The following is a 24,008-nucleotide window of genomic DNA, read 5'->3' as shown; positions in this document are numbered from 1 at the left end:
GAGGGAAATAAAGAGCTAAGGATAAGGAAATGATTAAAGAAGCCAGGTAAAATGTAGCTTGAAAACGCTGACATATAGGGGAAGAAAGGCAGTGCAAATAATCCAAAGAACATCTCTGAAGTCCTTATCTGGGCACACATGAGTGCTTCTGAAACGGACTCACTCACTTTGTAGGTTACCGAACTCAAAATGGTGATTAATGAAATGATTCTACCAGGACAGGTTTCCATCTTAAGATCACTGCTATGCATGAAAAGCACTCTGAGCATTTGTTTTCCAGAGCTATTAAACCTTTTACCTACAATAAATTAAAATCCCACTTGAGACAGAAACAACAGGATGATTTTCTAGAACAAATATGTTTTAGAGAAGTGAGATTTGGTCAGATTATTTAAATTTTCAAGGTGACCTTTTTTTTTACATTAAATCAGATGTGCTCCATTTGTTTCACTACAGAAAGAAACATTCGCACAGAATTCTTTTACAGAATTCTTTATTACATCCATACTATTTTCACACTATGCAAATAGTTTTTACCTGTTAAATGTTTTATTATATGTGTTTTACTGAATTCTGTGATCTGCATTATCTTCTTCTCCATCCTAAATATCAATATAAAATATAAAATATCAAAAACCACTGTAGCTCCTGGATGAATTTCTAAAATCTTGCACATGAAGGCACTGTGCCTTTTAGCCTATTGGAACAGAATTGCAGTGACAATGCCTTTCATTCAAAGTCTTTTTAGAAGCAATTGATGCTGTTAAAATAATAAGAGACAAGTGACAATAAAAGTTAAAATAATAATGGACAACTGAAGCACCAATATGAAATCACACATTTAAGGCAAAAATTAACATTTGATTTATACTGTCATTTTATGCAGTCTTTCAGAATCGTTTAAATGATCTAATTTAATACCGACCATACACCCTAGAAGGGTTTGTAGCTAAATGGGTAATACATTGTGATATGTGATAACTCTCCATCTGAATAAAAGTAATTTAGTTTACTGTTTAGACTATTTAATACTAAGCATTTTATTACTGTTGTGAACTTTAGCATCTTGTCTGCAGCGATTAGGTTGGGACAGCGATTGGCGTGCTTCATATAGCCAGCAGCCATATCACCCTGCAACTCACAACTGGCAGCCCACTGAAGCTCAGAAGAGGTGTTAGTGGAGTCAGCAGGGGGCGCTCACCCTGCAATCCATGTGGGTCCTAATGCCCCAGTATAGCGACAGGGACACTATACTGTAAAAAGGCGCCGTCCTTCAAATGAGACGTAAAACCAAGATCTTGACTGTCTGTGGTCATTAAAAATCCGAGGGTGTTTCTCGAAAAGAATAGGGGTGTAACCCCGGCGTCCTGGCCAAATTTCCCATTGGCCCTTATCAGTCATGGCCTCCTAATAATCCCCATCTATGAATTGGCTTCATTACTCTGCTCTCCTCCCCACTGATAGCTGGTGTGTGGGGACCGTTCTGGCGCACTATGGCTGCTGTTGCTTCATCCAGGTGGGGCTGCACATTGGTGGTGGTGGAGGGGTGTCCCCATTAGATAAGACTTTACTGATCCTGAAGGAAAACTGAGGTGTTACCTACCCACATAGGCCTTTCATCTAAAACTGCTTTCTGTAATTACAACTTTTTTTAAGGTACATTACATCAACATCTTCACATCATGATACACAAATATGATAGCCTAAGTATGTACTGTTTATTTATATAATTTAAAGCAAAAACTATACTGTATACTGTCTTGTACTAACCTTTGTAATCTTGAGAAAGGAAGAAGCACTCTGAGGGACTGGATGAAAGATGTATGGTAGTTTTTTCAAGTAAATCAGCCAGAACTGCACAGAAGAAACAAGAGTTTTTGAACATCACAAAATACATTTAAAAAGCTATTTCAGCTAAAGGTACAGTGATAAATCCTCCCTTAAGTACAGAAAATGCAGTGGTAATCAACATTATTCTTTGCCAATTCATACCCAGTGAAAGAAAAAAGGCAGGTATAATAGAAGTGTGTTTTGCATTTCAATAACCATAATCAAATAGCTCTATTTCCATTTACTTTTCCGTTATCCTTACAAGAAAAACAATGGTATGCCCTTGAAAGATCATATCAGGAATAGCAATTCATTTCCTACATCCCAAGCTCGTCTACAATTTATCTGTTTTAAAGGAAAGACAATGAATCTTGATGACTGATGTAAAAAGCTTAAATCAAGCATTATGTTAAATTATATGATTCACTCTTGACATAAACATTTCTCATAGAGACGACTCAATCAATGAATTTAACAAGCCCCTCATTATCTAAACTATTGGGATTTAAAGGAAACATCCTGTCAAGTAATTCTATTGAATAAGTGCAAAGATGTAGTCAACATCACATAAGATCTGTGTAGGGTTATTGGAAGCATAAGCCACATAATTTTTAAGCATTGCATTATTTACTTGTTTTGGGCTGAACATAACTGAAAAGTGTACTAAACTTAAAATGCTAGCTAAATGAGAAAAACATTTTTAACTGTTAATTTTATTTTAGGCCCTTAAATCTACTATACATAATGTATCCCTCTGCTACTGTAGCTGTGGAAAATCTACCACCGGTAGCAAAAAAAAAGAATGTGTGTCAGGACAGGACAAGGAAATACAAGAGGCAGACAATAATGGTCGCCTTGTTAAAGTGTCTTTCGTTTTTCCATTAGAAAAATGGGAATCTTTCAATTCCCAAAACCCAAAATACAAAACAAATTAGGACCTCCAGAATCAATTCTACCAATCCCAACAAAATCAATCTAAAGATTTATTAAAATATCTTAAATACATAAGATGGGTTATAAATGAGAGGAAGCCATGTGGCCCCTGGTTGCTACTGTAGTTCCTAAATGATCGGAGGGTCTCATCCAGCCATTTCTTGCAAGAAGCCAGGGTATCAACTTCAATAACATGGCCAAGTAAAAAAAAGATCTGTGCCTCCTCCTTTAATACGTTGTATACTACATTCTTACATGGAAATAAGTCTCTGGAAACAAGAGATTAAAGATTAAATTGTGTGATCATTTTACAGGACATAAATCTTAAAATAACTGCAACACTCTTAAGAAATTACACATTTCATTAATAATTATATTAAGTAAAGGTGTTTAAGTATTCTGAATACCAATGGCTTGCATGCATTAAATTTACAAATACAATTAACTAAAAAGAGACAGTAACCATTAAAGAGGACATAACAGGTTTAACATTATTAGACACTGCATCATATATCAAAGGTAATTCTACCTTTTTTTTTTGGTAATGGACCATATAGCAATACATACTGATTAACATTTATGTTTAGCACGGGTTAAGCTTCAATGTTCATACATCACCAGCTGGGGCTGAGTTATGTCATTTAATAAGAGGCAATACATTTCCATTATTACTGCAGGAGAATGCTAAACCACACAGGGTGAAAAAAATCACACAGATTTTTCCATTTTCACTTAGCGACTGATATGCACGACTAATGTGGACAAAGTGTTATTTCCAAACGTGGAGTTTGGAAACAAAAAAGGTACATGACAAAGCCTGGTATGTGAATAACCAGGAGTAGCACTCAACACAGTGCTAAATGCCAGTCCCCAGTGGCTTATGAAATCTCAGAAAATACAGGATAACCATAACTTTTCAAGTACAGTCAAAAGGCATCTGTTTGTCCCCGCTAGTATGTGCGGTGAATGCACTAACTCCACCACACCAATACTGGACAACCACACGTGGTTTTAGAAACACTGTAAGAACAGAGCATGCATTGTGAATTCTAAAACACTACGTATGCAAGAATAAAAAGCTTTGCCACACATAAAAAATAAGGAAACATATCGATCACAAATTGATATGAAAAACATGAAAGCATAGATCATACAGGTGAGAAATGTTGAACTACCATTAAGATTCCAGCTGGTAAATTAAATCCTACAGTACCAGATGTATTGAAAAACTGTCACCTGTAAACCTTAATTCTGTTTTTACTTTTAATTTTTAATTTAATTTAATTTTCATTTCCTATTCATAAAAACTGAACTTTTTTTATTACATCATACAAAGATATAGGAAAATAATGCAGAATGAACATTTATTAATACTGTATTCTTCAATTTATTTTTATTCTAACAGACCCAATTATTATTAAAAATTATGTTACATGAGAAAGGTACGCTAGTGAAAAACAGAACAATGTCAGTCTTATACCATTATTTTAAAGTAGAAACCACATAAAATCACTGATTCAAGATACACTCAATCCAAAAAACACTCAAACACTGTCACCACCCCAAGGAATAGACCACATACTATAGATCTTAATAGGAAGCAGTTTCACTCCGTTACTGTGCATTAGTGAGTGATGTGAAACTGATGATTCTAGTCAGGACTGTGTGAGAGCTTTAAAGACAAACAACCTCCTCCTGCAAACAGGATATCAAAATGAGGAAGAAAGTGCTTATGGATCCTATATGTATTGAATAAGAGAATAAAATAATTATCATCTTTATTTCTTGCATCATTTTGTGATACTTTCTAAACTATGAGTTATATGGAAGGAAAATTAAAAGTATTCATATGTAGACAGCACAGATTGAAAAGGATGGAGAAACAATGAGTAAAGAAAAAAAGGAAAAGAAAAGACAAGAACCAGAGAGAAAGGAAACACTAGCAGCCAACACTCTGGCTAGGATATATGAAAATCTCCTCACGTCTCTTTGAAAAGAACAGACGAGTTTAAAGACAGGCTACTCGCAGGGTTGTCTACTCAGAGCTGACAGGTGGTCAACTGTGGGTGGAGCGGGGGGTGGGCTCCCTCCAGCTGAACTCAATCATCTTGGGAGCTCATGTCTCACAGGGTTCAAGACATTGGAGTCCCAGTGCCATTGAGCCAGTCACTTAACACAAGACTGGGGTGGTGTTGCTCTGTCAGGTCTGCCAGTAAGGTTACGGTTGTGGCAGACTAGACCTTGACCCTTAGTTAATAGCAGCTGGTGACAAATTCCATCCGGATCCCCCACAAGAGGAGTGGTAACAATCATCGGGTTATAAATCAAGGAGGGGACTTAATGACCCCTACAGAGACAAAGAACTAGGTTTGGTCATATCATTAAAAATCAGCCATTTACAAATCTGGGGGGGGGGGGGGAGTTTAAGGTTAAGGTATTTAATACCACACCCTGCTAGGGGAAGATCATAGGGTACAAACTCCTGAGGGACAGAAAGGGTTAGCTCTTGGGTAGACTGAGGGAGAGATTATGTCCCCTCAGTCGTAATTCTGCTGCAAACTGCATCAACATCAGCATCAAAGGGCAATCAAAGGGCAAGGGCTGCTGAAGTTAGTCTTTCGATATTTGTGGGGTGGTTGGAAAGGGAACACTTTTGATTCAGTTACTAACAAGCTAAGCCCTGGTGTTTCAGCAGGCGGCTGAGCGGTGTCTGGAAGGGACCAGAGAAACACCTAATTAACCCTGGGGGAGGTTAAAGTAATTAGGAATCAAAGACACAGGTGCGGCAAGATGGGTTGCTAAAGAATCTTACCTTGCTGGAAATGGAGTCTCAATAGACTAACACAGTGGTAAGAGACTTTCCCCAAAGATGGGATACGACAGCAACTAGTCTCAGAGGAGATGAAAAACCTTAACATGAGACAGATTCTCACACATGGTTATGGCCTAGGGTTAGGGGTAGCTGGGTATCCAGCCCTGGAGTAGGAAGGGGTTTGACAGTCTCACCAGAGTTACATCACAACAGAACCATCAAAAAGTAAATTAATAACAGAAAAATATTAACTCGAACATAATTTCTTTATTGTACTGAAAAAGATTTTACCATTCCCTTTGATGATATCTGGCTTGGTGGCCATCGCCTTGCAGAACTGTTTCCTGCAGGTTTCCATCCAGTTTGCTTGTTTTTCTGGATTCTTTGAAAACGCCAGGAATTTACTGATCTCAGTTTCTGAAACACAAATTGCACAGCATGGTTCTTCCCACCTCATGTTACACTTTTACACTGCTATGAAAACATGGACTGAAGGGCAATTTGTGACAAAAGCAACATTTTTTCATCCTAACTGCATGGTTCATATGCATCAGTTACTTCATGCACCGTTTGTACCTTACAATTTTAAAAAGCCTATTATTTTTCTAATCAATTCAGAACGTTGTTTTATTTTGCACAGAGAACATACAGTAGTTCTCGTTAACAGTCCTCCTGGGCTGTCTGGGTTGTGAAGCTACTTTAAGTGCAACAGTCTACAATTTTAAAGTTAAAAAGCTTTTCACACCCCTTACTGAGCACACCAGTTTAGCTGGAACTGAACTCACTCCACGCAGTGATCACAACCCAGCCAAAACATCTCTGGGTGATGGAAGGAATTCATCAAAATGTCGACATTTGAGTCTAGCGCTTCCACAACTAATGTTCCTTTTCTAAAACACCCCAAAAAGTAATCACCAGCCCCCAAAATATAACACATTAACACATTCAAACATGTTCATCCCCTTCAGTCATTGTTCTCCTGGATTCAGCAGTAGCTTATTATATTGCGTATCATAAAACTATTTTCATTGATTTGGCTGCACATACCTGTATGAGTACACGTCTGGAATCATACTAGGATCATGTTTGCATCGAAGTTAAACCTTCGGTTAAAACCTACTCGATATATGTTAATCATGGTTATTTTAAGACTGAGTTTTTTAATCTCTTACTTTGAGCTTCCTTTTATTGTCACAGATGGGAAACTTGCTTTGCAGGCAGGTTAGAGACATACTGTAACACAATACACAACACAACCTGAACCCATGAACCTATTTACAAATAAGAAGCATATGTCTATTACAAGAAAGAAAAAAAAAACATAAATAAAGTATACAAACATTTGTTGAAATTAACCAGGTTAATAGTCATGGGAATAAAGGAAAACTTTGTTCTATTGCACATAAATCTGGGTAGTCTAAACTTAAACGTAATTATGTGTCTGCCCTCAATTATGTGTCTGTCTGTATACAGGATGTGGAGGATGGGGGACAGCACATAGCTCTGGGGAGACCAGGTGGAACAACAGAGCTGCTTTGAAAAGACCACTTACCCTCACCTTGAGATCTCTTGATCAAAACGTTTAAGATCCAACCTCAAATACTTCCTCTAAAGAGTATTATTCAACATCCAAGATCCTTATTCCACACATTCACTGACCACACATTTAGAACTAAAGATGTCTCTTGGATGTACCTGTTATCTCTATAGTCTGTGCATGCTTAGAACATGTAGAAAGTAGAAATGTGAATTTACAGGAACTTTCCATACAACTGTATATCAGTGAGGTGGAACTGTTAGTAATGGGTCTCAAACCACAAACCACAGAGATGTGCCTCCTTTACTAGTTAACATTGAAACCAGTAACTCTTGACAGAATCAAAACTTTGTAAATGGAAAGGTATTCTACAAATAAAAAAGTGACTAAAATTACATGTCCTGTATTATTTTTATAACATCATGTAATAAGTGACAGGTCTTCTTTAATCCTGTGCAGAATCTATTATATATTGTTGTTTGCTTCCTCACCTATAACATTATCTGGTCACATTCAACTTGAAGTAATATATTTTAGGCTACCACTGATAGCTTTGAGCTCCTCGGTCCTGGACTCAATTCCAGGTTGGAGTTGGAAAAAGAAAAATTTTCTTTTTCAATAAAATTTGCATCTCCCCCCTTGATGAATGTAACAAATATTTTTTCAAGGTTACTGTATGAGGTTTGATCACACAGTGCCTTAACATATTACTGTAAATCAAAATCATCCACCTGACATCAGCAAGATGCATAGTTCTGGTTAACCCAGAGTTTAGCCTGGAAACACAGGACAGACAGAGGAACTACAACCTGGACAGACATATCTTTGAAAAGTGGGAAAAAAAACCTGGAGCAACCACAAAAAACCTACAAGGACATGGGGAGGAAATAAATTCTAAACAAACGCTAACCAAACCAGAATCGAACCCTGGACACAAGAGCCATGAAGCAACAGTGCTGCAGCGGTGATGAAGGAAAAGTGCAGAAATCCATTTTCTCCATACCTTGTTTACAAGGAACTATCTTCGGAACATCGTGAAGGTAACAGTTTGGTAGTGGGTATGTTGAAAACATGGGCCAAGGATATGGGTCAGGGCCCTGAAAAGAGAAGGCAACGTGTACATGGCAACACGGGTGAGATGACATCTCTTTCTCAGTGTATTACACTGCTCCTGCATTACTGATTTTTGACATTGCTCTGAGGTTCTTTGCCCATGCTCCTCAAATTTAAAAGCACACATTAATATCTATTGTTAAGAAAAATAATATGTAAATATACATACATACAGTAACATATTCAGAGGTCTTATATTCAGAAATACTGAAAAAAAATCACAATTCCTAACTCTGAGTGATGTTTCTACAATCTCCCCATACAACTTGTGTGAGCTCAAACGTACAGCCGTGCATTTCGAACAGTAAAGCTTACCTTCTGTAGAACTCTAGGTGGCAAAAACCGCTCCGATGGCCCACCAATCAAGTTCATCCGTACAAGAATATGATTCCTTTCTATGGACAATCCGTCAATGATGAATTGCCTGCAGGAAAATCGTATTATTCCTAATATCATCTATACTACTGTACAGTATGTTTACATCTTTAATCAAGATGAGTTAGTATATTATTAATATTTTTCCTCAGACATTTTCAATTTTTGATATTCATGTTCTTTTCTTGCCTACATAACGATCCTGCACATTTTACTACAGATAATAATGCATGAGGTAATGTACAATCAGGTTAAATATGTATATTAACACAGCACCTATTTAATGCAGGCACAAACGTAGCAGGATCAGGATTCTCTGTAAATGAATTTCAGTTTACTTTGGTTTTTGAGCCGTGGATGAAATTAAAGTTGTCTTTCTGAACACATACTGCTCCTCCCACGTGTTCAGAGTTCCCTCTCCCACCCCCTTCACATTAGCAATCCCATTTCATCTTCCTGAATTCAAGCTAAAGGCAGATGGAATTTTATGATATACCGTAAAAGCCCTTTTGTGAACTTAAGTGAAGCACAGACAAAGTGGATTGCAATCTGGTAAAGTAAACTACAGTAGCTACCACATGAACAGCAGGAGGACTTTTGAAAAATATTTAACAAAAAGGGAAGAGCTTTATAGGTATGACAGAAACCAAGACAAATTCCAAGAAGCCATATTTACACAATACAATTAAAGGTTTTTTATTTACAACATACTGTAGGATATACAGTACACTCACAGGGCACATTATAAGCAAACCACAGCTCAGTCCTACTAAGTAAGGCACATTCAGTGCAATCCCAGTGCAATCAGTTGAAGAGTGGGATAGGATTACGCTACAAATATTCCAGAACCTAACTGAATACAGCAATATAAGCTGTTGTGCTGCTCACAGGGGCCCAACACGTTATCTAGTGAGGCTTGTAATACTTTTGTTAGTGAGAGCATACATGCAAAATTAACATGTTTAAATTTCTCAGACCAGTTATTAAATCTTGGTACTAAAATAAATGAACTGACTGCATCTCAAAATTTTACCAATTCTGAATTAAGCACAAAATCATGAATGTTATGAAAGTACTGTATGGTCTCCATTGTTGTCGTAAATAGATTAAAGTGAGTTTGCACAAACTGTGATGTGAAGCAGCCCTTCCTTTTCACTAGTCACTGTAAAGACTGTAAAGATAAAATGTGTAATGTGATCTACGAATCTTTACTCTTGGAAACCATAGAAGCTCTGAGTCACTTTAATCTGTTAAAATACTGCATGTTGTGTAAAATGTACACCATTTTCAAAATAGTTGCCTTGCACATCCACACACATCTGCCACCCCATCTTAACATCACGGATGTTTTTGTAATAACACGTCAGAGGTTTAGGTTTAGGAAGGGGGGTCTAGGACTTCAGCAGCAGATCCCATTTCAGCCATTGTCACTTACACATGACAACAGGAAATCAAACTTACAAAGCAGGGGAGGGGAGTCACAACTGCAGGAGGTCAGGAGGAGAGGTCAGTAACTGGTTATTTATAGTATGTACTTTGTGGTGAAACAATAGCATGAATGTGTTACCTTGTTCAGTAAATGAAGAAAAGGCAGACTTATTAGCTGCTTTAGGCATTTTATTCATAGAGGATAACAGGAGTGCAGGTTCACTGTGACCCCTCTCAGTAAGACCACACCAGAAGGTAGATCTGGCTGCCTTAAGCGAAGCCTATCGATGAACGGAAATCCCCATCTTCCACCACAAGTAGAGGTTCTGTCATCTTTTTGATAAATCAATGCTCGTAGTGTATATACTGGAGACTGCCAATATATTGTAGCTTTTGCTATTCGTAACCCTCACACTTGTGACTCAACCAAAAAGACGAATGGCCTGTTTAACTGTTTGGTTGTTTGTTTCAAAATTTTGAAAACTGAAAAGGACAGTGAATTCATTTTTTTCCTACGGCTCTCACTTTTGAAAATACTTCTGAAAAAAATAATGTATTGACAGAGTAATTTACAGCATTAAAATATGGTTAACCCCATATTTGTTACCTGCTGGAAAACATTAACCCAATTATCTTCTCTAAGAAAAGCCGTACTGAGTTGTCCTTTCCTTAAAGTTAGAGACAGATGACATTTATCTGGAGATCTAAAATCAACACGGTATTCAAAAGATTTACATCATATACATCTTTAAATTCTGTAAGACTTTATCTCTGCAGCTTTACCTACCCTTCACTTCCAGAAGATTCACTCACATTGTCCTTTTGGCTCTGAAGCAGTATTTCAGAGATTCTGTACTGTGATTCCAAGAGTAACAGTGAATCCAGATTACAGCACACCACATTCAGAATTCTGAAACACAGACACAGGATCTACGTCAAAAGAAAACCATTTAACAAATAAAATAGAAAATCAACCTTTATATCCATTACATTAGTTCACAAAAGTGAAATATAAACTAAAGTTTAAGAATCTCACAATAAACGACAGTGGTGCTAGAAGGTTTGTGAATTTTCTGAATTTCTACATAAATTTGACCTACAATGTGATCAGATCTTCATCTAAGTCATACAAATAGATAAAGAGAACCCAATAAAACAAATAACACACAAAAGGATATACTTTTTCATTCATTTATTGATCAAAATGATCCAGGATTAAATGTCTTTGCTGGAAAAAGTATGTGAACCTGTGCTTTCAGTAACTGGTATGACCCCCTTGAGCAGCAATGACTTCAACCAAACATTTACGGTAACTGTTTATGGCCCATTCCTCCTTACAGAACTGCTTCAGCTCAGTGATGTTGGGGGGCTTTCTTGCGTGAACTCCCCGCTTCAGGTCCTGCCACAACATTTCTATTGGATTATGGTCTGGACTTTGACTCGGCCATTCCAAAACACAAAATTGCTTCTGCTTCAACCATTCTTTGGTAGACTGACTTGTGTGTTTAGGGTTGTCATCTTACTACAAGACCCACCTTCTGTTGAGCTTCATTTCACGGACAGATACCCTGACATTCATCTTGCATGCATGTTACAGAATTAAGATCTGTTTTAATCAGTTAAAGGTTTTGTTTCACAACATTAAAACACTATTCATGCCTCATGCAAATTGGGGGAAAAATTGAGGGAAAGAAAAAGGCGAAAATGGTTATCACAGTAAAAACCTGTTGCTGAAAGCTTACTTTTCTGTTTCATTTCCTATATAGGATTCAAGTATAGTACTGTAAGCCCTTGGTTTCACAGACATTTCTTTAATGGGCAAAGTCTATTTAAGGGGAGCTTTGTCTGTAAATCAGAAAGACTTTCTCGGCAAAAACATTAGTGAATTGCTTACAGTGGATTGTTGTGCTTCGTATGCTTTAGGGAATATTTTAAAAATAAACTAAAAAGCTAACAATATGTAAGAAAACTGTAAAATGCACAATCAATAAAAAAATGTATAAAACAATACTACATAGGTATAAAATTAAGGAATATCAATGGGATTCTACAGGGGTAGCTCAGTTGCTTACAGTGGGTGTTATGTTTCATATTCTTCAATTCATGTTTTGCAATATATCTACGATACATGAAATAAAGAGCTTGTACTGTATATTTGTGATAAAAAGGCACATAAACAATTTTAAGAGTGTTGATTGCAATTGTTCAGGAAAAAGACAGAGAAAGCACATATATATTTGTTCTCATATAATACTGTGTTTTGGCGAAAAAAATGTAATTTGTGAATTTAACAGATATTCGGCAATAACAGACACCCCTTCGCTTCTATAAGTCCATTAAACCTAGGGCGTACTGTACAAAATATTTTAAAAAGCTATCTAACTTTCATACATATGGAGCTTATAGTAGTTTTGAGATGAAACCATGCAGTTTTAATTTAAGCAAAATGAGCATAATGTGTTGTTCTTCTGACTAGACTATGAGAATGACACGCCATATGACAAACAGCCCTCATTATTCAGAAGGGAGATAATTTTAACCTTTTCTATATTCACATAAAAGAAAAGACATCTATTCATGCTTCATTTGTATCACAGAACTTTTTTTATTATGCTAAATTATACCTCAGTATGCTGCAATTAAAACAATTATAAAATCAGCTGGGCTACATGGTTGATAACGAACACATTCTCACTGTTATTACAAGTCAAATGTGCTGTTCTGTTCCCAGCTGCTACACTTTTATGCATTGGTTCATACTTATTTTGTGTGGTCAAAAGAAGGACATGACATGCACAGTTTTTTTTTTTAAATGCTCTTTTTGGATAACACATATTAAGGTATGTCATGAAAAGCTTTAAGATATTTTTGCATGTAAATTTCAACATTAATTAGTGTCCCATAGCTTCCTCAGCCTAGGCAGCAGTGCAGTTGAAATACTGCAGGTAGGGTAGGAAAGGGAATATTGAGGAGTTTGCACAGCTTCAGTGGTATCCAGATAGATATCAGCCTAATTTGAGTAGAGCCAAGTTGGCTGAACTGTGTATCAGACTGAAAATTCCCAGAAAATAACCAACAGCTCACGTGACCTTGTGGTTTGCAAATGCTAGACACTAGGGAACAGGGAATGAGAATGTGAAGAGGAGAGGAGAAGAACCAAGAACAGAGAGACTGAGTGACGGCACAAAATTCTGCACAGACAGAATACAGTCTTTACCACTGGATTCCTGTTTGAGCCAAAACATTAGGAACTGAGCAGCATGGAAGATCCCTGTTGCTGATAAAAATAAGCCATGACAAAAGAACTCAACATTTAGCTGTATTTTAGAGCCCGTTCATTTTCTGGCTTCATTTCTAAAATATTATGACAAACACTATTAGCAAACTACTTCTTAATAAAGTAATTAATAATGGATTTAGGGTGACTAACACTAGCAGTAGCTGCTGTTGCTATTACTATTACTTTTTTCAGAACTATACACACCCCAACTTCATCTGTACAACTTCCCCAAACTACACCAAACTAGCACTGTGACACTAATACAAATGAAGGAATATATTTTTTTTATATTTTTGGAAGTATTTAAATTTCATTTTAAAATCTGTGAGGCAGTGTTTGTCACTCTTGTTTGATCTTGATGCATTTTTATTAAGGACCAAAGTTGTTTCCTTTTTAGGTTCAGATTATAATGCAGGCTCACCTGTAGAGGCATCTTTGTGTTATCCCTTATAAAGATGTGCATCCAGTGGGAGAGGGCTTGTTAAAAGATGCTGGATTCTAACTAATATCTTCTATTGTAAACAGTAGGCAAATTCCATATCTGAGCCATTTTGGCTCATCTGGCCAAAGATTATCCTGGTTTCTGTGGCATTAAACTAGGATACCGGTCCATCACTGGGCCTATCCCAGCAATGCTGGTCCCTACTTTATGGCTGTGTGGACTGGAGCAACTGGGGTGTAGTATTTTGCTAAAAGTACAACAGCAGCGTAGAGTCCAAAATCGTACCCACTATGCTACAGTGCCCTCACATTGTTAATAGCAGCCTGTATATGTTAGGTTTTGTTTTAACTGGGGAAATTTGATCCAACAAGCTAGTTGCACAGTCCTATGACAGAGGTTTGGGTATAGCATCTGCTGTTAATGATATGCAAACAGTGTCATATGATCTATACACAATAAGTACTTCTTGTTCACTGCTATACTCATACGTTGAATCTAGTGGTAGGCAGAACTTCATTTTAAAATGTTTCCCAAAGTGCACACAATTACTGGATGCCAAAGTCTTCCAAATATGACTGTCGTGGATGACACCCACATGCTGGAATTTATCTTCTTGGATACTCTGCACAGTTAACTAAAGAAAATTTTAAAGAGTTCTGTCACTATATTCTAGAGCTTTGTCACAATCTGGAAAATGTGACAATGACACAATACATTATGTAAATGGGGTTATTTGCAGCTGAACAGTTTTGCATTTACTAAGGGAATTTAATAATATTCTCATTATCTGATCTGCTCTTTCATGTACTGATTGTGTTTGCAATGTAAATTTCTGTCTGAAGAGATTAGGAGAACTGAGCTAAGAACTACCTCAGAGAAAGAATGTTTCACTTATGTACAGTATGTCAGGAAATGGTCAGTGATCTTAAACTTTCCCCTAAAAGAGTCTAGATGACAGTAAAGATGTGCAAACACATTTCAAGCAATTATACTTTGAACAACTGACATTGGACATCATTCAAAATCAGTTCAGTTCAGTCCTCAAAAGAATAATTACTGTAAGAATACTTTTACTGAAAGTATCTTTTTAAATATATAGCACATAGGCAGCACTTTAATACAGTGTGGCGCAAAAAAATCTGGATGCACATACATCTGGCTTTCCGAGAAGCGTATTCTGGTGAGATGTTCCAATTTTTTCCAGCAGATGTGTACAAATACTGTACAACAGGAGACAGAACTGCATCGTCTGACCTGACCTCCCCAAAACTATTTATTTTTCAGCTTCAGCAACAGTATATTTTTCTCCCCTCAGATGGATCAAGAGTTATATCGGGAACACCAATGGCAAAATCTTCTGTCGCGATTTGGTAACCATATCAGTTGAAAGCAAAGTTGAAAGACAAATTCTAAAATGATGTGAATAAAGAGTACATAAAATAGTTTTGTAGTCCAAGTAATTTAGTGATTAAATTTTAGATTTTCTTAATTATTATACTATAACGACAGATGAGTATAATTATATGAACAAAAAAAATAAAACAAAAATAAATGAATAAATTTAAAAACATATTGGAGATTAAATAACACATATTACCACATTCTAAAGTTCCTATTAATTTTAAAATGGATGAGATGAGCTGGCCCTTTCATCACAAAGGGCCAGCTTTGCCCAATCAAAAACAGTAGACAGAAATGGCTCAGAAAAGCCCACAAAGATCAGCATACAGAATCTGGGTAAAAAGCACAGAGCTCAGTTCAACTGTAGGAAAAAACTAAAGTAAAGGTGGAAGATGGATATGCAATACCTTGCAAAAGTATCCACCCCATCCAATTGATGTCCCATTTTCTTGAATTACAAATGGTATATACACATATATATATATAACTGTGAAGGACTTGTATCCCATCCAGGGTGCATTGTCTTAATTAAGTTGTTACATTTGTTCATTCTTTTTAGTATTTTAGATTCAGTAGATAGAGATAAACAAGGTCAAATAATTAGAAAAGCAAAATATCTGATAACACAATTACCCCTTTTATGCTGTAGTGATTTGTAAACTGTAAGCATTTCTCTTCAAAATAAGACTTTTTAATTGGTCCATTTTGCATATTACAAGTCAAAAGTCTCCCTTGAGGTACCAGAGATCAGCTCTTTGATCTAATTATTATATTCTGTGTTAAAGACTGTAGTAGTTAGTTTGCATTTAATTCAAATATAAACAGTCTCTTTTTCAGACAAGAAAATAAGTTTGTTAATTATAACACCGTGAGTTAATTTATCACGTTGTTGAAACATTACCAAATAATTATTCACTATAATTCCCATTGTTCTGAAATTAACAGACACAAAATACGCAAATAAATGGAACAACATAGATCTACTTCTTGTTAAATACACAAGCACTTTCTTTTTCCAGTTCTGATACAATAATAGCATTAATAGTTTTCTGACACCCTGCCAATACAATAGCTTCCAAGTTCTATAAATATTGATCTTAATATAAAAAGCTCTTACGCTGACAAACAAATTGCAGCAATATGTGGAATCATTATCTTTAATTATGAAAATGCTTTAACTTATGCTTATGTAAAATTTCTATAGACATAGCAATTATCATCTTATGCCAGATAAGGATTTCATTAAGGGATTACGCGTGTTTCTTAATTGCAATATGTTTTCATTGACAGATACTTTTAATTAAAAAAAAGTTTAACTAGATGGCACAGTGGTTGGCATTGCTGCTTTGCAGTGCTGGGGTCTGGGTTCAATACTTTCCCTGGAGTGCTGTGTGGAGTTTATGTTCTCCCTGTGTTTGTGTGGGGTCTGGGAACAATTAGCCTTGAGGTGTGTGTGCAGCCTGTGATTGACCAGTGTCCCGTACGGGATGGATCCTGTTGCCTGCTGGGATAGGCTCCCTTTCTAATCCCTTTACCCTATAATGGACAAAGCGGTAAGAAAATGGATGGATGTTTATTTCCATAAAACTGAACAAGATGAACTGCAAGAAAAGCCCATTAATGTACTATTAAGAAAGAGGTACATTTTTTTTAAGTGAGAAGAAGGCTCAGCTGGAATATTATTTTCAAAGCAGTGCTTCTGATGATTGTGATTAGTTATTTGAAAACGTTTTCCACCATACGTTTGAGCTTTTATGAAAAAATAATTTGTGAAACTCAAATAGCACACTAGATTCAATCGATACACAAGAGATATATCTGAAAACAAAAATACTACAATAATGTTTTTGGTGGTGCAGAAAAATGTTATGACCTTCACATCTCCAAGGAGCTTTTTTATTCCATCCAAGCAACAACGTTTCCCTCTGCTGAGTGATGCACTTAACTTTCTATTGGCCCATGGGAGCTGTGCATTACTTATTTCAAAGTAGATAACACCATATTTAATTGGAAAATTAGCCAATTAAACCCACAAACAGCAGATCCCTTCTAATACAAAGACTCTTCAATACATGGAAACACCATTTAGAAAGCATAGAGAATTAAAAAAACTATCTATTTTGATATGAACATTGACTTAATATAAGTGCAAATTAAAAGTCTTTTTCGACAGATCCAGTTCTTACATTGTGTAACGGTCATAGTGATTTCATCCATAATAATAATAATTGTTTACACTTATATAGTGCTTTTCTGGACACTCCACTCAAAGTGCTTTACAGGTAACACCTCAATTTCCCTTCGGGATCAGTAAAGTCTTATCTAATGGGGACTCCCCTCCACCACCACCAATGTGCAGCCCCACCTGGATGATGCGAAGGCAGCCATAGAGCGTCAGAACGCTCACCACACACCAGCTCTCAGTGGGGAGGAGAACAGAGTAATCAAGCCAATTCAAGATGGGGATTATTAGGAGGCAATAATTGGTAAGGGCCAATGGGAAATTTGGCCAGGATGCCGGGGTTACACCCCTATTCTTTTCAAGAAACGCCCAGGGATTTTTAATGACCACAGAGAGGCAGTACCTCGGTTTTACATCTCATCCAAAGGATGGTCCCTGTCACTATACTGGGGCATTAGGACCCATATGGACCGCAGGGTGAGCGCCCCCTGCTGGCCCCACTGACACCTCTTCCAGCTGCAGCCTTTGTTTTTCCCAGGAGGTCTCTCATCCAAGTACTGACCAGGCTCACACCTGCTGAGCTACAGTGGGTTGCCAGTTGTGAGTTGCAGGGTGATATGGCATCTGCACATTTCCCATCACTGGTAGCTGTTGTTTTGACATTTTAAATACCCCAACCCTGCACAGTGTTTTGTTATATATCATTTTTATTGTGAGATATTTATTCATCATCAGATAATGAAATTAATTCAATGCAGCCTAGTTAAACCCTTTCTACATTACTGCATGTCAAATGTGCAAAGTTGATCATTTCTACTAGATGATTAAAGAATGTCATCCACAACATTTTAATAAAAGCTACATCACTTTATGAAGAATGTAGCCATTCTTCACTGGTTGACATAAGCAAAGGGTTTTTCAGCACAGCAGTATTTTTCAAAATTCAAAACAGACTAAAATGTCACAGGGCATTTTTATCTGACAATAAACATATTTTCTTACTATACAGTCTATGAACCAAACATGCCATTGTGACAGAAACACTGACACCAAATTTTGTGATATTTTCACTTATTGTGGTGGATGTCATACCTTAAGGTGATCACATTATATTTAAAGTTTGCTATATCCTAAATAAATACATTCCATTCCATTAAAGCAAAAATAATGATAGAATGCACCATACTACAAATTTGTAAGCATGTCTCATTTGAACATCTATTGAGTAACTTAGGAATACAGATGAATACATATTCTGACATTTACTGTAGTTTTTAAAATTTGCCACTATTTGTTTTCAAACTGAGCAACTACACTGCATGTTAGATATGCTTTTCCTGTTTTAGAGCTTCATTTTTTGTCTGCTGACTAACAGAAAATTAAAATTATCTCATAAACAGATTAATTTATAATGACAATGATAATGATTAAAAGGCTGCAATCAGAAAAGGTTGTAATTGCAGCGACCAGCCACTAGAGGCTGCTATATGGCCTCTACTGTTTGTCAATCGTCACACTACAGGGTAATTTGGTAATTATGTGGTCAAGGAAAAGGAATTGCATATTCTACCACGGGTGTTAGTAGGTCTGGGTTTGGTATAAAAAGGGCATGCAACTGCTGGTGTTGTTAGGTGCTTTTTTTTAACCTGATTTTGTGTTGGTATTTATGCACAGAAAAGTCATAAACTTTCACTGTCATCATGAGCTTTTGTCAATGCAGACATAGGGACTGATCTGGTAGGGTTAGGGTCTATTACAGTTGGCTTTGGAGAAAATGCATTAGCGCTTATTTAATTATTCCTGTTCGTGCACCACAGCATAACATCAACCCTTAGATTATTAAAAGAACAAACATATATCTTAAATAACAACTAAAAATACTCAACAGAATTTACAAAGAATGCAATTTTCTTGTCAACCAATTATTTAAATACAATTACTACAGACAGCTAATCAAGACAAACTGAACATTATAAGGATTTAAAAACAGAGTGAACATTATAAGGATTTAAAAACAGAGTGAAATTATAGCAGGTGAATCAGTCGTGCCTTAAATAATCAGTCGATTATCTTAAACTTCCAGCTCACTCATTCTGAGAGTGAATTAGTATCTTACCTGAGGCCAAATGTGTGTGATTGCTCAAAGTTGAACAATGAGTGTATTTTAGCCTCTGAATTAATTATTATCAGTCTGTCAATTAAGTCCTGTAAAAGGAAAAAAAGGAAAATTAAACCATATTACAACTGGATGCATCACTAAAATTTATATAAAGCAGCAATTTTATTCCATGATTTGAGAGCACTGCTTCACATGGTAGGTTAAAGTATGAAAAACGTTTAAAACATGCAAATGGTCATATTTTTGTAAAAATGTATGTAATAAACGAAACCCAACACTTGGCAAGTCTTTACAATAGAACACACAAAACCATTTTAATCACTGCACAATTCTGATAACAAATAACAAGGTCTAATGGCTTTATATCATATTCCAATACAGGTAAAAATATGAGGCCCAGGCAGTAAGCCACAGATTACTAACTGTATACTTTTAAAGCAGACATGCAATCCAGAAATATACAAAATGTAAAATATTCCATAAAATATCATTACAATTATACTGGAGTAACAATTGTCTAATGCTGCCCTCATGTGGCACAACCTACATGTACAGTTGAAGAAATACAATTACACTATTGAAAGATTATTTTTTATTGCTTTAAACATTTATCTTTCTCCTGTCAATATTTATTTAAAATTATTATAGGAAAATATTTAATAATTCTATTTAGTATATTTAATATTAGTCTTAAATATGTCAAGTATGCAATCTTAAAAAAATGTGTAAGTGTAAAACAAGATGTTATATGTTATCCAACTTCACTACAGAATGCAAAATCGGATATTAAACAGTTATTAAGTGCTAATAATGTTTTTTATTGTAAACCTTCAGTCCAAAGATAAATCACAAGAAGGTAACACATTTTTATAATACAAATCAGGGGGTGATTTTTGTTTAATCAATCTGTATTTCTGAATAAATGCATATAAATTTATTACATTACAAAATCATAATGTAACCATAAATTAAAACATTTCACTTAATCAGTGTATGAAGTCATGATGACGTGATAACTTTCCCTCTATTATAACACTAATTCTGATGCTACATTTATAAGGATAAAAAAACTTCATAAATAAAAAGAGGCTATATAATTGTATAAACAAGAAAATTGAATTTAATTCAATACAGTGAATATCAACAAATAAGCCCTAAATTAATTCTCACCTTTCTATCCGTGCAATATGTTCCCTTACCTATACTACATTTCTTCTAACACTGATGCTCTCTGAAGCTTGAGATGAGTTTTATCCCTCAGTATGACTTTAGTGAGCAGATGTAATCTATACATGTCACTGACTGATCATTTGTCGCTGCCAGTATTTCATGCATAAAAAGCATACGACTTAAAAAATAACTAACTGTTAATAAAAAAAACATTATAACTGTAAAATTATACCTACTATAATTTAATTTTTTTTAGAGAAAACAATAGATGAATAAATGTAAACTACTTACTGTATCTACAAAAATAACCATAAAAGCATTTACTATTCAATGCAGCTAACTCACAATGATGGAGGTGGGCATCTCTCGCAGGGGGTATTCGGGCTTGTTTGGAAGCTCCTGCTTAGCAAGTAGCTCGTATACAGCAGAGTAAGAAGACAGCAGATTGACCAGAGCAAGAAATGACTGGGGATGAAGAAGAATTCACAATATGAATATTTTATTTACTTGGAAGAACTACTGTACTTTCTATTGATTTTAGTCTTTCAAAAACAAAATCAATAAGAATAACAAAACACTACAACGCTGTCCCTGACTCATTTCTGCATTTCTCAGAAAAGGACCCCTAAAGTAAAAATCACACAAGCTACAACGAGCGCCGTGTAATGAGGATGTGACAGTGCTAAGCGCAGCACTCTAGAGTGTAAAACCAGGTACCACGGAGCAGCAGAGAGCTCCACACACATCACGGCAGGCCCGCACCCAGTCATGCTAAGGGTTGGTTCTTATCAGGAAAATCACCTACACCTTTCAAGAACTTCGGAACGCATTTTGGCACGGTTTTCTTTGAAGGCAATCTTTTATCATCACACAAAATTATACCTTACAAGTGTTTGCAGGAGCAGTTCTGGTGTTTGATGCCAATGTATATGCACGTCATTTGACAGAGTCTGAATTTTATCCACTCCAATTTAATGAAATTTAATAAAACACATCTAGTACCCTGAGCAGTATGCTGCTGGTCAACTGTGGTTTACCAATTAAAGTACACATGTATTATTATTTTTTTAAATAATTACTTGTTATATTTGTATAAACGCCTCTTCTCTCTTCCCTCTGACTGGAGATGAGCTTGTTTGGGCTTGTTTTGAAAGACAGTGCTACCTTTGTTTCAAATCAGACGAAGCAACACTGTGTTTTTTACACAAATAAATATATTACAGACTGATATTATTTTATGAATACCAAAAAATAATGCTTTATTTGGAAGAAAGGGAATACTGAAAATATGTTCAAATACAGACTGAATGTATTCGTATTCACTAGAACATGCATAATACATTGTTAATATAGACAAAAAACTAGATAATGCACTGAGATTGAAATTCTTGAAATGTACTGTTTTGAATGAAAGAAGAAGAAAAAATATCCTCCAAATCCCAAATTCATCTCTGGGCAGGTTCTATGCCACAGCAGTTATACACAGACACAAAAAGAAATCTCCTGCAACCTGCAATAAGTCTCTTGACTGAAACCATATTAACACTCAGTACTTCTTGTACCTTTTGACAGCTTCTATCAATAGGATCCATTGGAGTGGATTTTGGATGAATCATCCTCACCTCATCTCTTCCACATTCAAGAACAGACCATAATTCCAAAACAATTGCTTGGACAAACCCTGGCACGAAAGAACAAATACAAGATAAATTACTACTACATAGTATTTATAAAACATATGATTTAGCAATTACAAAAACAAACTAAGGTTTTTACTTACTTTTAGTCCTTTTCTTTTTGTTTTTGCCATGAATGTGTGAAGCACGCTATATATACAGTATATAACAATTATTAATTGCCACTTCAACAAATGCAAAGAGTGTTACTTCAAGCATTCCGACTGCAGTTTATAGATCAACAAAATGTGAAAAAATATGTAAGGGTTTGAATACTTGTTGATTTTTTTTAATTTACTGTATGTGTTACAAAATGGCACATTGTCCATCTGCATATTTACATGCAGTCAGAAAAATAAACTGAAGTAACATTTTACTGATAGAGAAAGAAATATAGATAGGTTGAAAAGCATTGTGTTAATTCCTAAATATTTTTTTGAAAACTTTAACAAAATACAAGCAAAAGCCAATTAGCAAAACTTGATTTTCATATATTCCTGGGGTTTCAAAAATAGATTAAAATTTAAGTTCATTGAATGGATCTGAGTACTTAAAATACAAGTGGCACTTCTGCATCAGGTACAAATAACCAATACTTCTTTTCTAATTTAATTAATTAAAACATCTCTTGAAGAATGCTTTGTGACATAATTACAAATATCACTCTCAAGAAATGACAAAATATAAAAAACAGCAAATACCATAACAATGGTACACAAAGTGAAGAGAAATCTTCTTGCTGAAGGATCTATGTAAGACATGAACAATGTCTTTTTTTCTCATTATGAGAGATGTTTTTAGTAACAACCCTGCTTCCAGCAACGATGTATAAATATAACACTTGTGATCAGCAAGCAAGAGCAAGTAAACTTCTAAAAACTCAGGTTTAATTTACCAATAAGTCACAGATATGTCTTTTGCCAGTCAAACTTCTTGCAGCTACAGTACTTTATACAGAGTATATTATATATATTACAAGGAACACCCTTCAGGGTTGTCATGTTGTTTATGATCAAACATCTGCTATGAGTTATGGGAATATGAATAATAAGTGACTTTGGTTGTTTCACAATGTTAGTGAAATGCAACTTGAATATTTCTGTTCTGCATTTTTAGCATTGTGAAATTGAAAGAGCTAATTAAAATTCACATTCCGAAAACTCACAGAGAGTGCTAGCTCCCAATATGCACCATAAACCTGAAAGGTGCTCCAAAATGTAATGTAAAAAACATCAATTTCTAATGCACTTGTCAGTGTCAACTATGCCACATGAATCAACCCTAATTAGGGACAAATGGATGTCCATAGCTGAGAACTTTGATTTTATATATTGTATATAAACTACTTGACTGAGGAACCTCAAGGAAAGGTGTTTTCATTCTGAAATCATGAGAATCACTATCTAATCACTGTCTCTGTTCAGTCTGTTAAGATAGTTCTGCTTTCTAATGTTATCTTAAAAGTGTTGTGTGGGGTGGTGTCTGTATATACTGTATGCAGTATGTACTGTATTAGTTCAGATGGGAAGCTGCGTCAGCATGCGTAGGCTGCAAAGGAACAAGTAATAGGTTTATTCCATGCTGAAAAGAGAAGAAAGAAAACACAACGTTTCGGCCGTGGAGCATTCTTCATGTGTGAGGGTCACACCTGAAGACTCAGCTCACACCTGAAGAAGGCTCCACGGCCGAAACGTTGTGTTTTCTTTTTTC

At 35.7% G+C, this 24,008-nt stretch overlaps 1 protein-coding gene across 2 annotated transcripts in view; it reads right to left on the bottom strand.

Annotated features, from left to right (window-relative positions):
* Positions 1-24,008, bottom strand: part of tbc1d32 (TBC1 domain family, member 32) — a 69,426-nt gene that overhangs the window by 20,967 nt on the left and 24,451 nt on the right. For both annotated transcript variants that reach the window (XR_015935552.1, XM_088627005.1), the window contains exons 21-28: positions 22,185-22,303; positions 20,968-21,087; positions 19,450-19,538; positions 10,816-10,938; positions 8,541-8,649; positions 8,116-8,209; positions 5,867-5,992; positions 1,771-1,854 (exon numbers count right to left, since the gene is read on the bottom strand). Coding sequence is in view for 1 of the 2 variants with exons in the window: in XM_088627005.1 (XP_088483131.1) it covers positions 1,771-1,854; positions 5,867-5,992; positions 8,116-8,209; positions 8,541-8,649; positions 10,816-10,938; positions 19,450-19,538; positions 20,968-21,087; positions 22,185-22,303 (864 nt within the window). In the remaining variant the exon portion in view is untranslated. The remainder of the gene's footprint in view (positions 1-1,770; positions 1,855-5,866; positions 5,993-8,115; positions 8,210-8,540; positions 8,650-10,815; positions 10,939-19,449; positions 19,539-20,967; positions 21,088-22,184; positions 22,304-24,008) is intronic.

Source organism: Lepisosteus platostomus, chromosome 3 (assembly GCF_059453375.1).
Source record: "Lepisosteus platostomus isolate fLepPlt1 chromosome 3, fLepPlt1.hap1, whole genome shotgun sequence".
Classification (NCBI taxonomy): Eukaryota; Metazoa; Chordata; class Actinopteri; order Semionotiformes; family Lepisosteidae; genus Lepisosteus; species Lepisosteus platostomus.
The sequence above is the reverse complement of the archived record's forward strand: the minus strand, read 5'-3'. Positions and strand labels throughout refer to the sequence as shown.